Raw genomic sequence first — 13,230 nt, 5'->3', positions numbered from 1 at the left:
ACGGGCTGTTGCCTCTGTCCCTCAGGTCCTGCAGATGACCGACGGTGCACAGGGCGACGCCCCGGCAGATGACACCAAGCTCCACGGCAAACCGGACAAAACGCTGCGCTTCTCCCTCTGCAGCGACAACCTGGAGGGCATCTCTGAAGGTGAGCATTCAGCTTTACGCCACCAGAGGGCACCATTTCTCTCTGTGAGTTACACTCAGTCAGCGGTTAAAGGCCTGCTTTTCAGTTCCTCTCTCAATTAAGATTATTATTATTTTGTATTCTTTTCTGTCTGTCTGTGTGTGTGTGTCTGAGTCTGAGTGCCAGTACTCCAGGTGTAACAGCCACAGTTTTGAGTTGCATTAGCCGCTCTTACTGTTGAATGACAGGGACGCAGCGTGCTGTCTGACAAGGCTGACATAATTCTGTACAGCACCTGCCATGTTAAGTGAACAGGCAGCATGCATCACCCCCAGCGGGTGACGTTTCCGCGGAGGCACCAGACTAAATGAGCTTCTGATTTGTGACGGATGGTTTTATTGGCTAATGCGGACAGGGAGATGGCGAACAAGGTTTTTTGATATGCTAATCCCGACAGGTCCGTCCAATCGCTCGAACTCCGTGTCGTCCCTGGACCTGGAGGGCGAATCGGTGTCGGAGCTGGGGGCGGGGCCGTCCGGGAGTAACGGCGTGGAGGCTCTCCAGCTGCTGGAGCACGAGCAAGGTACGCCTGTTTCCCGGGCAACCAGGTGCGCCTGCACCAGGGGAGAATGGCTTCCCGAGGCTTCCGTCACACAGCACGTTATTAAGCCCTGTGAGGGCCAGTGGCGTCTTAGCTACTTGGCAAATCTGAATAAGCCGTTTTTCCATTAACCTTTATTTTTGTTTCGGGCTATGGCAAAATGTAATTTTAGCTGCCTCACTAAGGCCTTGATGTAATATGCATACAGAACATGCATTTAAACGATTTAGCGGGTAGCTGAATGGTCTTTAACGGTAAGCTTTTAAGGTTGAGAATTTATTAGGGTGGGTCATACAATAGCCAGCAGACCTCCTTCAAATACGTAATTGTTTTGGATTTTAAGTAGTTTTCTGTGCTCGATTGATCTTCCCTGGAGCAATTAAGCCAACCGAGAGGACCAGAAGGCGGTGATACCTCATACTTGAGAGTATTTCAAAGTGTTGAATCCAAAACAATTACATACTTGACCCAGCACTGATAGCCTGTGGCTTAAGAAGCATCTGAAAGTGTGACATTGTTATACTGATGATGATGATGATGATGATGATGTCATCACTGTGCGCCCCAGCCACCACTCAGGACAACCTGGACGACAAGCTGCGAAAGTTTGAGATCCGGGACATGATGGGCCTGACGGACGACCGCGACATCTCGGAGACGGTGAGCGAGACGTGGAGCACGGACGTGCTGGGCAGCGACTTCGACCCCAACGTGGATGAGGACCGCCTGCAGGAGATCGCTGGTGAGCGTTTCTCACTGACCTGGGATCAGCTGACAGAGATCACGCCTTTAACTAGCTCTGACATTACTGATCTGGGATCAGCTGACAGATCAGGCCTTTGACAGTCTCTGACATTACTGATCTGAGGTCAGATTTGGTCTGCCACTTGGCTGAAGATGAATGCAGAACAGGGGTTTGGTAAATAATAAATATAAAATGTTGAATTGTATGCTTTTGGATGTTTTTATAGTTGTGTTAATTCTGTTCGTGCAGAAGGTAGGCTCCTGTTTAATTGTTATCTGTCGGTCATGGAATAATGCACTCTGCATTCTGAAAACTTCATGTGTATGCTTAATTAGAGTACTCTTAAAGTTCAACTAAATTGTGATATTTTCTAATGCTCTGATTTTGCAATTTCAGTTACTTCCTTTAGAAACACTGCCACCTTGTGGTGTAGTTTTGAAATAGCATATTTCTATTGCCATGTGCTATTGCCGAGGTATCCTTTATCGATATCAGCTTCCTTTCATGTGCTTTCCTGAAGCTGCACATACATTTGAAACCAAAATAATATTGCATTACTATAGATTTGCTTTTATCAATTGTTGAAAACCTGTCTCTGAAACAATGTTTTTTCTACGGTTTATATATTTTTTGTACATTTTAATAACCCAACCTCTTCTCATTTTATACCTCTTTCCAAACTTTGCAAAGAGGTCTAAAATGGGTCCAGCTCTGTATACTATACAGTTAGTGACTTGCTGCTACATCACTGTAATCTGAGAATGAGATGTTTCTTGATAGCGTGTGTAAATGTAGTGTAAATGTTCTCCGGCTGCACCAGGCCAGTGTCTGTAAACTAGCGGTCTGCCCCATGTTAACTGCACTGCGGTGGGCCATTGACAGATTGCCTCTCTGTTACCAGGGAGATGAAGGCTATTATTGGACACCGATGTTTATTAGTTTTTTTATATTTCCGGCTCTTAGAAAAGACTGGCTCCAACTTTAAATACACTAATGTGTTTGATCCACCAATGTGAATATTAGTGTAGCTATTTCTCAGTATGGGTACATAGAATGTACTGTAAGTTTGTCAGGATACAAGATCTAGAGCATGATGTGTTGTGAAAGATGGCTTAAATATCCCTCACTCAGACTGCCTACCTGCTGGTTACTGGTTACTGTTGCTGGAGAACCTCTCTTCAAAATATTGAATTGCATGGCGAGGGGGGGGAAATATTATATTCATGCAGTATAAAATGTTTAATTTATTTGATCATTATTTTTCTCTTTCCTGTCTTCTCTTCTCTCTTTCTCTCTCTGTCTCTTTCTCTTGTTCTCTCACCCTCTTCCCCTGTCAATTAAATTGCTTTCTGATTTGCTTTATTGGCTTGACAAACACACATTTGTACTGCTAAAGCATATGAATATTGCATAAAATGAATTTCCTTTTTCGTCTCTCCCTTTTTCCTTCTCCCTCTCTCTCCTTCCCTCTCTCCTTCTCTCCCTCTCTCTCCCCCTCTTTCTCTTTCTCTCCCTCCTGCCTCTCTCTCTCTCTCTCCCTCTCCCTCTCCCCCTCTCCCCCTCTCTCTCTCTCTCTCTCTCTCTCTCTCTCCCTCTCTCTCTCATTATTTGAAAGGCTGACATTCACGGGGGTCCCCGCAGTCTTATTGACCTTGCCTCTCTCTCATTTGCATCCCGCATTTTTCATTCCTCGGAATATGGCGTTGGGGGACTTTTCCATCATTAAGTGAATTTACAGCGATTTCCTTATGTGTTTTCTCCAAGGGATCGGAGTATGAGCTGCACATTAAATATCCATTAATACCTCATTATCCCACTGATAAGATTACCATGATAATGAGGCAGAAATTGTAATTGTTTCACTTCGGCTGGCGCCAGTCACTCAATCACGCACCTGAAAGACGGGCGCCTCAGCGCTCCGACCTGGAGGACTGTAAACAGGGGCGGCGGGGGGGGGCTCTCCCGCCGCCACGCCCCCCGCCGACGCCCGGAGACCATCGCCCGGGCGCGGCGGGAACAGCGGGCTCCCTGGGACGGGTTTTCGACGCGCGTGCAGACAGCTAGCTTACACGCGCCGGCCTGGTGCTACCAGAGAGACGGTTTTATACCGCATTTAAACACAAAGGTGTGAAGTAGCGTCTCGTTTGGAGAGTAGAGTGAAAGCGGGCGTGGGGCTGAACCCGGGAGCTGGCCGCTCCACAGGCCTGCTGCTGAAACTGACCCTCTCACGCTTGCTTTCGTCGAGGTTTTTAACCCTGGGTTACAGGCTGACCGTGGTCACTGAAGGCCCGGCTGCGTTGGTGGGGGGGTGGGGAAGGGGGGTGGACGGGAGGGTTGGGGGTTAATTTGGCCGTGACTAATGCTTCACCTCGTCATCAACCCAAAGTCACGGGCGCAAGACTGCGGGGAGAAGAGGACGGGGCGTTACGGCTGTTAACCCCCCTCCCCGCCCCCCCTCGAGCCCGCACGACAGTCTTCCAGTCTCCCCTTGCGGTGCCCGTGACCTCGTGTTGTTCTGTGTGTGCGTTGCCAGGGGCGACGGTGGAGAGCATGCTGGGTAGCCTGCTCTGCCTCCCCGGCTCGGGACCGCTGCTGCTGGACCCCTACGGCTCCACCATCTCAGAGACCACCAGCGAGGCCTGGAGCGTGGAAGTGCTGCCCAGCGACTCAGGTGCGTGTCTGTGTGTGTCTGTGTGTGTCTGTGTGTGCGCGTGTGTCTGTGTGTGTGAGTCCCCGTCTGTGCGTATGTGATTATATGAGTACAGTATGTACACGCATTCGTATTTGTGTGTTTGTATATCAGTGAGCTTGTGCATGTGTTCTGCTGTGTTTATGTGAGAGCGTGTGCTTGTGTGAGAGTCTCTCTCTCTCTCTCTCTCTCTCTCTCTCTCTCTCTCCCTCTCTCTCTCTCTCTCTCCCTCTCCCCCTCCCTCTCGCTCTCTCTTTCTCTCCCTCTCTCTATATATAAAATATGCACACCCGTAAATAAATGTTTAAAACTGTCAGTGTGCTAGCGAGCATTTACGGTCTCTGAGGCCTACTCCCGGTCTCCAGGGTAACGGGCGGCTCTGCTTCCTCCCGGCGAGCCGGCAGGTGCACCTGCAGCTGCACCTGCAGCAGAGCAGGCCGTCCGCCCCGCTGCCACGGCGAGCCGCGAATACCGCGCGTACCTCCCCCGCACCCCGCAGCCCTCCCCCGCAGCCCTCCCCGTAATCTCAGCTTTGTATCCCGCAGAGAGGCCGCCAGACCGCAGCTATAATATCCTCTGCGGGTCTGAGCCGCTATTTCTGCAGTTAACTTACATCCTGTGTTTCTCCTCCAGCGCAGATGCAGCGCTTCTGCGGATTTCCACCCGTTCCCTCTGACCGTACTGCGGTTAATAATTCACTGTTTGATTAATTGCGTGTTTCATGTCCCCGCTTCTGAATATTCTGCGATACACCTCGGTGAGCGCCGCTGCTCGGCATTTGTGGAATGTGTACGGCGGAAAAACAGCAGGAGCGTAAGAAGTGCTCCCTGGAACGGGTTTGGAGCTGACCTGGGTTCAGCCCGGTGTAGCCCAACACAGCTGCACCATAGAGGCTGAGAGATATTTCTTCCTGAGCATTATAAAAGCATATGTCAGTTTGTTATGTAGCTGTATTGGACTCAGATAACCTGCAGTTGTACTGTTGGTTATCATGGAACCGCCCATGTGACTAAGCTTGCCTGCTGGATTGGAACAAATTAAATGATCCCATGTGTGTAAGCCCTGCTCATCTGTTCCTCTCGGGAGGCTCAAATGCACCAGGCAAGATCAATAGAGCACAGAAAAGTATTTGAATCCAAAACAAATACTATTTGAGCCCGGGTCTGGGTTGGAGCCCCGTGTTAACCGAGGTTCGATCGGCGCGGGTGTTTTGATTCCTTTAGTCTCTCCTCTTGCCGCCTCTGCCTTCCGTGTCTTCAGCGGCCAAGCGGCGTAAAACCGGACTCGGAAGAGCAGTTTGCCAGCACGTTATCGCAAACGAGCGCGCGGGCGAATTCCCGGCCCGGTGAACGAGCCTCTCCCGCCAAAGCGGCGCCGGCCCTCTGCGAGGCATTACCCGGCTCCAGCTGCGGCGGCCGATTAAAAGCGCGTAACGGCCGCGCGGATCGAACGCGCGAACACCGGCTCCTGACGGCCGACTGGAAGGTTAAGGAGCCCGCCTGGTAACCGGCGAAGGTTGCGATGTCAGTCCTCAGGTGGGGCGTTGACTCCGTGCCCCCGGACAAGGCAGTTAGCCGGCGTCGCTCGAGCGGCCAGGCAGCTGCGTGAGTGGATAACGAGCGGGCGAAAGGTGTGCGCTAAGCACGTCCGTAATGGGAGGCCAGGAGACGTCGCAAGAGCGCTTGGAGGTGAAAACGCTGAGCGTTTGACGCGCCAGCAAGCACGAGGCTTCGAAGGTTTTTCTTGCAGCGGGGATCGTCAAATCACGGTCGTCGAGGGGCCAGAGGACCGCTGGTTTTCCCACCCACCCTTTACCTGGGTGTCGTGTACGGAGACAGCCAGGCCAATCAGCAGCGCTAATTATTCAGTTAATTACCCGGGAGGGTAGAAAACCAGGGCTGGATTTGGATTTAAGGTCAGATTTAATGATCCCTGTCCTGCAGGATGAAAGTGACTGGTTGTGGATGGTTTCTACTGGTCCCCGGGTTGGTCCTGCGTGAAGAAATTGTGTCTGTTTGGACAGAAATATCTGTTGTTCGGTCTTGATGTTTCTTTATTCGTGTCCTCATTCTTTTATTCTCTAAATCAGCCGCTATTTTTTGCTCCCCTTTATCCCTCACACTCATTCTTCTCTCTCTGATGATTTCTCTGCCGGCGACCGTATGTTCTCTCTTTCGTTCTCCCTACTCTTTCTCTTTCGTTCATCTTTCCCTCTCTCCTTACCTCTGTCTCTCACACCGGAGGACGAGTGCTTTGAATACCTGCCCATTTCCCTGTCTGTGACTAAACGGCAGTTTAATTTTGTGAGAATGGAAGCGATTGATTGTGTGAATAAGAGTTTTGGGGTTTTTAGGTGAAGACCTGTTGGCGGGAAAGTGCAGTGGACAACACTTATTTTGGGGGGGAGGGGGGCAGTTTGGCAGATTTGTTATTTCTCAGAAAAGCATTTCTTATTAAATTTGCTGCGTTAATACATTTTCTGGGTGATAATGTTTAAAGCACATAACTAAGCTTTTATAAACCCAGTCTCCAGGTGTTTCACAATAATGTTGTTGATAGGGTGTACCTGACCTCCCGTAAAACAGTTTATCATGAAGATGAGTTTCAGCCCTGCTTGTCCATTGTGGACAGATGGCATGCTTCTTACCTTTTTTCATGTGTGGTGTCCAAATATTTTGAGGTTCTGGGAACATGTTGCTGAGAGCCTTTCCACAATGGTCCTCACAAATATTCCACTGACATCCAAGTTCTGTTGATGAGATTTAGGCAATCTCTCATTTTCACTGGCATGGTTTCTTCATATTCAGTGAAGAAAGTGATTGGTCCAAGCCAACACATTCTTTGTCTCTCTGCAACTGGACTCTCTGTTTTATGGATGTGGTGCACGTTGAGGTGTGTCTGTTTGCATTCACGATACTTCAGGAAAGAAATGTCAGGTTGTGGAGTGATATTGGAGCTGAGCTTGAAGGAATGCTGCGATATCGAGCTAAATGTGGGTTCACTTGGGGTCCTTCAGGGTGACTGGTGGGAGGGGGGGGGGGGGTGTTATTGTTTTCCTGGTTGTATATCTTTTATGTGTGTTAATGATGTCAGACCGTGTGTTTTGGCCCCCAGAGGCCCCGGACCTGAAGCAGGAGGAGCGTCTGCAGGAGCTGGAGAGCTGCTCTGGGGTGGGCAGCACCTCAGACGACACGGAGGTCAGGGAGGTCAGCTCCCGCCCCAGCACCCCCGGCCTCAGCGTGGTCTCCGGTACGCAGCGCCCTCAACCTCTCACCTTTTGTCCCTCCAACATATACACCGTAATTTCCTTACGTAGTTTCAGACTGGTGGGCAGGCCCGTGCCTTTGCATTGGGCCTGGTGGGCAGGCCCGTGCCTTTGCATTGGGCCTGGTGGGTGGGTGTCCGTGCAGCCGGTGCGATTTGAACCGCTGTCACTGTGCAGAAGTCGCCCTTTCATTAATTACGCTTTGGATTGATGGTTTCCGCCGGTTTCCCCCCGGCTATCGCTCTCTGTCAGTCTGTCTGCGTCCATCCTGTCGCGTCCCTCGGGGGTTCTGACGCCAGTTTAGGGCTCCCCGCGGGGCATGGGTACAGGGAGGGGGGCAGTTAGACGCTCTCTGCGAGGGCCCACGCTCCATCTCTTTCCCCGCCCCGCCACTCTCCTGTTGCTCTCCGTCTGGCCAGCTGTTGCCTATGATCCTGTCTGAGGTGGAGTCTGCCACCCCCCCATTTGTGTACCTGGGCATACAGGACCTCTGGTTAGGCACATTTAGCTCTCTTCACCCTGTTCTTTATCTAAAGATCCGACAGACATAAGAAGAAGCGTTCGAGTTGACCAAAAGAGAACGTTCTAGCTAGACAGAAAAATGGCAATTACTGTGTTAATGACAGCGAGTTAACTAGCTAGCCAGCTACAGTTAATACGCAAATACCGTGTTGATCACAGTTGCCGTCTCCATAAGATTTGACTGAAGAAAGGCAGAATTATCAGTGAAGATTGGCACTGACTAGCTATACGTTGCAATCATGAATCGTTATACATGCTAGCTATAGACACAAAACCTTTGGTTGAGAACATTCAACCAAGAATGTATTGGCAATGCATGGATAAATAATATATGGATAAAAAAATATCCACCTATAAGAAATGGGGAGGAAGGGCCTGCAAGACTAGATTTTCTTTTAACTCTAGTTAATGTTGGCAAGTGGGCCGAATAGATTATTTAATGTCGCTAAGGCAAGTTCTCAGCCAAGGGTTTATTTTTAATCCCTATTTAAAATGACCTATCAATTCGTAATTGCACCTCCCAGTGTAAAAACTTACATTCTGAAATGCGGAAAACTGTTACAATTCTTCTTTAAATGTATTGCTGTATGCTTAGTGATATTTCAACACTATTGAAATCTATTTTACATGTACATCTTTCAATGTAACGTTATGTAATTGTGTAATATTTTTATATTTAGTGCGCTACTCAAAAATGAAAATGCTTAATATTTTATTGCTTTATTAGAATATATTTTTAATGGCTTGTCAGCAGTTATACATGTTAGTAAACGAGTTGTTACAGGGGAGGATAAAGTGTGCCAGTTTTGATGCAAAATTTAAGTATGCAGTGCTGAGATGGGAGGGTAACTTATCGACGGCAAAAATTGTACCCTTGGGTGACATTTCGGAAGCCCTGATCTCCTCCCTAATAACATTTTTTACTGACTTTCATGAATATTGACTAACCATTTACAGTGTGTTTTTAGTGATGTACTCAGTAGTATTAGTTTTTTTATTAAAGGTTAATGCATCTAATATGTCTGGAAGTCGTACTGAATCCTGTGGTGGGGAGTCGTTATTCACACTGCCCTTTCTGGTGTTTGTTTTTCATGATTTGGTGGGCCAACGGCGAGTAGGCATAAGTGCCACCTCGGAAGACATCCCCAACAAGATGGAGGACCTGCGGTCGGAGTGCAGCTCGGACTTCGGGGGGAAGGACTCGGTGACCAGTCCAGATGGGGACGAGTCGGCTCACGGTAGGGGCCAGCAGCAGGCCGTCACTCAGTCTCTCTCCGCGACCATCACTCCTCCCTCTGAACGGGCAGACGCCATCAGGGCCTATCCATCGCTGTCACCGCCCACCCCTCCAGGGGGCCCGGCCCCTTCCCTCCCCATCCAGCTCACACGCAAATGTTTACACCGTGTCTCCTCAAAAGACTTCACATCTGTCCTGAACTTCTCCAACTGAGGATTTGAACATTTAAATATACTGTATATGTATACGTACAGTTGTGGTCAAAAGTTTACAGACTTATCACGGATATGTATGTCATGGCAGTATTGCACTTTCAGTGATTTCTGCAATTGTTCTTTTTCTGTGGTAGAATGTTTGTGCAAAAACCATCTTTATTGGAAAAAAAAATCTAACTTGGCACACAAATTTGAATTTCGTGTGGGTTTTATGAAACCAACACAGGGTCAAAATTATATTTACAGGGTCAAACGTATACATACAGCACACCTAATATTTAAATGTCCCTGAGCACATTTTCTGGCATAATTTTTGACGACCATATTTGACCAATCTTCTTGGCAGAATTGGAGTTCAACCAAATTTGTTGGTTTCCTGGCACGGACCTGACTTCTAAGCTCAGTCCACATATTTTGGATAGAGTTGAGGTCAGGACTTTGGAAAGGCCATTCCACGCGTTTAGTGCAGAAGAGCATCTCTGAACACACAACGCATCAAACCTCTAAGTGGATAGGCCGCAGCAGTTTAAGACCTGATAAGTCTAAAAAATGTCTAATAAATACCTAATAAGTGCTCACTCACTGTGTATATATGTGTATATAAAGTTATTTTGGTAACACTTTACCTGCCTCCTCGCCATCAGACTGACATAACCGCTGTCACGATGGCATGACGGATGATGTCAGGTTATGTCAAATTGCATAAAACTGTCATAATTTTATTGGTAAATTTCATGACAGTAACAGCAGAACATTTACCAATAAAAGTATGACAGTTTAATTTAATTTGACATGACCTGACATCATCTGTTATGCCATCATGTGTATGGCGATGTTATGTCTGCCTTATGGTGACGGATTCAAGTAAGGTGTTGCCGTTATTTTAATAACCTGCTTATTGTTTACAGCCAGCACTCCACATTTTTGTCAACAGTAAGTTTCAGCTTTAGGAATTTTTGTTGTAAAATTAATGGTTCAAATTTTCCAGACCAAGTTCTCCCAGATCCTGTTTTGTCAGCCCTAGGGTTTAGGCCACTAACCATCTAATAACACACAGTGTGGCTGGCCGAGTGCTAACAGAGGTGTGTTTGAGGTTAGATTCTAGTTGAGGCATGTTAAAGACAAACCCAGTTTTAGTGCGAACAGAGGTGTAGTTGCAGACTTGAGTTCTGATGCGAGCGGACGTGTGGTTGAGGTTAGATTGAGTATAACTGCTAGCAGAGGTGTGGTTGAGGTTAGATTGAGTATAAGTGCTAGCAGAGGTGTGGTTGAGGTTAGATTGAGTATAACTGCTAGCAGAGGTGTGGTTGAGGTTAGATTGAGTATAAGTGCTAGCGGAGGTGTGTGCTTCAGGTTACATCGAGTGTAAGTGCTAGCAGAGGTGCAGTTAGCGTTAGCGTAAGTAGAAGTGGTAGTGGAGGTGCAGTTAAGGTCAGACGGAGTGTAAGTTCTGGCAGAGGTGCCGTTATACTTATTGAGCGTAAGCGCCAGCGGTGGGGGAGGCTGAGGTTCTCCATTTCTCTCTCTCCCTCCAGGAGGGCACCACTTGACGTCTCCCCCATCCCAGGCCGAGTCCCTGCTGGCCATGTTTGATCCCCTGTCTTCCGGAGAAGGTAATCTGCTTAAAATCGGGATCATTAACTCCCCGCTAATGGCACGGGCTCAAACGAACAGCATGGAGGGGGAAAAAAATAATGAACAAGAGAACCTGTGTCTCTCTCCCTCCCCCCTTCTACCCATCCTCTCTCATTCTTTCCCTCCCTCCCTCCCTCCTGTTCTCTCTCTCTTTCTCTCTCTCTCTCTCTCTATCTCCCTCCCCTCCCCTCCCCTTCCCTTCCACCCAGTCACTGGACACAGTATTATTGTGCTATAAATAGACACCCAAGTATTCCTATATCCTTTTTTTGGGGCTCCAGGCTTTGTGAGGGGTCACTCTTTTGGGATTTGGGAGAGATTTTCTCTATTTCCCTAGCCCCGTTTCTTGAGCGTTTGTGGTAGGATGGGGTCCGTGCCCCGCGTTGCCGTGGAGACGGCGCCAGGGCGCACGGCAAGGTGGTGCGGCGGCAGGCTGCGAGACCTCACCGCGGGCGGACTGGCACGGGCCCTGTCTGACTGCGCTAGCCGCCAGGCCGGCTCTGGAAGGCTTTCAGGAGAGAGAGCGTACCCTTGGAACAGGTGGCTTACCCTCACCCCAGGCACGCCTCTCGCCGACAGCTCTCTCCGCAGCTTCTGGAACCTTCTCGACACTCAATGTGTCACGTGTGTTAGAACACGCACACTCGTCTCGTGAGACAAAATAGTTCTTCATTCATTTGAGCCGTGCTTGTACTTTAATGTCAGGATTCCTCTTACCATAACAAGAAACGCATCCGGTGCAGGTTATACTCGCAGCAGCGACTGGCAGTGACCGTTAGCTAGCTAGCTATGTTACAGCAGAAAAACACGACCATTGAGTTCTTCCACAAGTGCACCCCTGGCGACGTGACCCCAGTAACCTCACACGGCTCTGCCCCCCACAGGTTCCTCCACGGGCACCATCGTGAGGCCCAAGGTGCACTGCACCCGGCCACCCCACCCTCCCCCGGACCCCCCTGTGTCAGAGGCGCGGCACTCCCTGTTCGGGCTGCACGGCCTGGCTCAGGCCGAGCGCCACTCCTACCCCGACCGGCTGGTGCGCAGCCGCAGCTCTGACATCGTCTGCGCCGGCCGCCGGCCCACCAGCGACCCCGGCCTCAACCGCCGGGCCGCCGCCACCGAGGAGCGCGAGCCTGCCTCCGGCTTCTCCCTGGGACCCTCGTCCTCGCCCAGCAAGGACTCGCTGAAAGGAGACGTGAGTCCGCCCCCTGACCTCCCCGATGGCTGTAATGAGTCAGCACTTCTCCACACACTTGACCTTCCCGATAGCTGTAATGAGTCAGCACTTATCCACACACTTGACCTTCCCGATAGCTGTAATGAGTCAGCACTTATCCACACACTTGACCTTCCCAATGGCTGTAATGAGTCAGCACTTCTCCACACACTTGACCTCCCCGATGGCTGTTATGAGTCAGCACTTATCCACACACTTGACCTCCCCAATGGCTGTAATAGGTCCACCATCGCTCCAAACTCCCCATTGGCTGAAATGAGTGCACCCTTCCTCCACACCCTTAACCTTTTCATTCGCTGTAATGGGTCTGCGCTTCTCCACCCCCTTGGCCTTCCCATTGGCTGTTATTAGTCCGTCATCACTTACCTATTGGCCATGAGCAACACTTTGTGCATAGCCACCTACCAGAGGCATAGATCAAGGAATGCGGGGTAATTTCCCCACCATTTTTTGTACTTGCAGGAGGAGAGGAAAGACAGCGATGATGAGAAGTCCGATCGCAACAGACCCTGGTGGAAAAAACGCTTTGTTTCGGCCATACCAAAAGGTAACTGGAAGATACAGGTTTGGGGGGGTATAGATTCATAGTGTCTGTATGATGATGTTCCACCCATTTTGCGTCATTTGTATCGACTCCAAATATTTTAAAAATGTTTCTAATACGATAGATTGTCTATAGAGTAGGTTGTTAAAATATTGCTAAATAGTTAGCCACTGACTGGGGTGCATGTTTTTTTTAATGGAAATTCAGAACGTATAAGGGTAACAGAGATGTGGAAGTGCTGTTTCACTGCTGTGCTGTGCTGTGATTCACACTCCTGCCAGTCCTAATAGTAGGCTACATGTCAGTCTAAGGTTATTTCAGGTTTCATATGGCTTAAGTTACAGTGGTAAAAGATAAGAAACTGCAGGTATTGTCTGACTGTGAAGGCGTAGACCAGGGCTGCCCAACTTCG

The 13,230-nt window shown here is 49.2% G+C and overlaps 1 protein-coding gene across 11 annotated transcripts in view; it reads left to right on the top strand.

The window, feature by feature from the left end:
• gapvd1 (GTPase activating protein and VPS9 domains 1) overlaps positions 1 to 13,230 on the top strand; it is a 54,370-nt gene that overhangs the window by 23,677 nt on the left and 17,463 nt on the right. For 6 of the 11 annotated variants that reach the window (XM_061259853.1, XM_061259852.1, XM_061259845.1 and 3 more), the window contains 9 exons: positions 26 to 149; positions 586 to 711; positions 1,298 to 1,471; positions 4,008 to 4,145; positions 7,257 to 7,412; positions 9,069 to 9,188; positions 10,938 to 11,015; positions 11,922 to 12,232; positions 12,737 to 12,821. In XM_061259853.1, the coding sequence (XP_061115837.1) occupies positions 26 to 149; positions 586 to 711; positions 1,298 to 1,471; positions 4,008 to 4,145; positions 7,257 to 7,412; positions 9,069 to 9,188; positions 10,938 to 11,015; positions 11,922 to 12,232; positions 12,737 to 12,821 (1,312 nt within the window). The remainder of the gene's footprint in view (positions 1 to 25; positions 150 to 585; positions 712 to 1,297; positions 1,472 to 4,007; positions 4,146 to 7,256; positions 7,413 to 9,068; positions 9,189 to 10,937; positions 11,016 to 11,921; positions 12,233 to 12,736; positions 12,822 to 13,230) is intronic. The other 5 variants (XM_061259855.1, XM_061259854.1, XM_061259848.1 and 2 more) reach the window with 1 other exon arrangement.

This window comes from Conger conger, chromosome 11 (genome assembly GCF_963514075.1).
Source record: "Conger conger chromosome 11, fConCon1.1, whole genome shotgun sequence".
Classification (NCBI taxonomy): Eukaryota; Metazoa; Chordata; class Actinopteri; order Anguilliformes; family Congridae; genus Conger; species Conger conger.
This window is presented reverse-complemented; position numbering and strand designations above follow the sequence as displayed.